The sequence below is a fragment of the Cyprinodon variegatus genome, unplaced genomic scaffold (assembly GCF_000732505.1).
Source record: "Cyprinodon variegatus isolate N-32 unplaced genomic scaffold, C_variegatus-1.0 Scaffold595, whole genome shotgun sequence".
NCBI lineage: Eukaryota > Metazoa > Chordata > Actinopteri > Cyprinodontiformes > Cyprinodontidae > Cyprinodon > Cyprinodon variegatus.
The window spans coordinates 228,584-230,710 of record NW_015151048.1 but is presented as its reverse complement, the minus strand read 5'-3'; the positions used below and the strand labels follow the sequence as shown (position 1 = coordinate 230,710).

General features: G+C 42.9%; 1 protein-coding gene across 1 annotated transcript in view; it reads left to right on the top strand.

The window, feature by feature from the left end:
* Nucleotides 1-2,127, top strand: part of scfd1 (sec1 family domain containing 1) — a 31,536-nt gene that overhangs the window by 8,552 nt on the left and 20,857 nt on the right. Inside the window, exons 6-8 of the mRNA XM_015392525.1 lie at nucleotides 713-798; nucleotides 1,122-1,221; nucleotides 1,491-1,630. Of these exons, the coding sequence (XP_015248011.1) occupies nucleotides 713-798; nucleotides 1,122-1,221; nucleotides 1,491-1,630 (326 nt within the window). The remainder of the gene's footprint in view (nucleotides 1-712; nucleotides 799-1,121; nucleotides 1,222-1,490; nucleotides 1,631-2,127) is intronic.

The window sequence follows — 2,127 nt, the reverse complement described above, 5'->3', positions numbered from 1 at the left end:
TTGGAGCTGCGATGATAGCGGGAAGGAATCAACTCTATCGCTGCATTGAAGGTTTCTGAAAGCTGGAATCTGAGTGCCCCCCCGCCCCTCTCTGTTAATGTATGTTTTTCTTTCTTCACATAAATGGCTTCCTTCCTCTCAAACCACCTGTCTTCTTTATCCAAAATGTGATCATTCTGGTCCTCCAAAGTCCGCAGAGTCTTGTCCAGAGGGGGGCGCTCTTCTGTGTTGGTCCATGCATCTGTGGAGAGGTTGTTTGGTTTCTCTAGTATAAAGATCAGAGCATTCCTCCCTGCATTGACCTCAGATTAGGTCTTTAGGATGAACTAGACTCTCTTTCAGGGTCTGTTTGGTTTGAAATGTTCTGGGATTTAGAGTTTGGAGAAAATCCTCTGGAGTTTTTCAGAGACTCCAGCATGGGGCATTGCAGGCGAACAACAGAAGCCAAACCACCCCCATTCCAAAGGGGGGGACCCGTTCATCCGTTTCTATTTGTATGTTTTCTAAACTAAAACCAGGCTTTGTTGGGCTGCTGGATAAAACCTGGAACATTTTGAATTAAAAAAAGCTTCCTGGATGGAAGAGAAACGTCTTCAAACCTGGAAACAAAGTCCAGAGGATTGATTTTAACTCTTTGGAATGACTCTGACCTGGATGACTGAGAATCTTCACCCAAAGCTGGTTTTTTGTCTACATGCTGTTTTGTGTGTAGAAGCTGGATAAAAAGCTGCGTGAGAACCTGCGAGATGCCAGAAACAGTCTGTTTACTGGGGACAGTATGACTGTTGGACAGTTCAGGTTGGTTCACCGTGGAGGTTTTTACTCACAAGTGGAATTAAAGTTTAATTCCTTAACATTTAGTCTTAGAAGCACAAAGAAACAGATAAAAGGAAGGAAAGAAAAGGTCACTAACAGAGAGAAAGTGAGAGCAGGGCCTTGGGAACTTTGAGGGCATACTTTACATACTCTGAGCTTATTGTTTCACTGATCATTCAAAATGGAAGCAGGGTGGTGCTAGCATTAGCTCAGGGTAAATGAGTCTGGTCGAAGTTTGACCAAAGCATGTGAGCAGCTGAAGGATTCTCTGATTCTCAGCTCATGATGGATCTGGTTCCTTCCAGCTTCCAGAGACCCCTCCTGGTTTTGGCAGACCGTAACATGGACATGGCCACGCCCCTTCACCACACCTGGACCTATCAGGCCCTGATCCACGATGTCCTGGTGAGAAGCCTGTCTCCAGTTAAATGTTCCACATTCCTGAGCCTTTCTGTTCTGATTTTCTGATGATCCGGTTTGGTTTCCATTCAGAGTTTAGTTGATGTAAAAATACACGTCATCTCAGGTCCCTTTATAGATCCACATCAACCAGATCATCCAGTCAGATTGATTCAAAGTTTTCAGCTGAACGGAGCCATAACAGAACCTCCAGGCAGTCTGCTTCCCTGGTGGACTCACTAACCATTACAGCTTCTTCTTCTTGTGTCCTTTAGGACTTCCATTTGAACAGGGTGTTGATGGAGGAGGGCGGGGGGGCCGATCCATCTCACGCTGGTGCCAGACCAAAGAAGAAGACCAAGAAGATGTATGACCTCACTGCTGCTGATAAGTTCTGGCAGAAACACAAGGGCAGGTTAGTCGGTATCTTACCGCCACACTGCAAAAACAATCTTATAATGAATACAAAATCCTTAAAATGAATGTTTTTACCCTTGAGTGGGTGAATAATAAGATCGGCCAATGGACTGAGTATGTTTAGCCTTAAAATAAGATAATCAGATATTATTTACTTGAAAGAAGAGACTGCAGTTATTGTTTTTTTCTTATTTTAAATATAAACTGTTTTGTTCTATTGGCAACGTGTCTCACCTACCTCCTAAATTCAAGAAAAAATGCACTTATTTTAAGAATAATTTAATTTCTTAGATTTGGATTTTTTTCAGTGCACAGAGAGCTGCTCCCAATTCAGTTCAGTTTATTTCTATAGTACCAATTCACATCACGTCATATCAAGGCATTTTACAGTTCACCAGATCATCCAGTCAGATTGATTCACAGTCAGAGAAACAGGACTACACTGGAAAACAGGCCAAGCTCCAACATCTAGAAACAAAGGTGTTGATGGCAGCA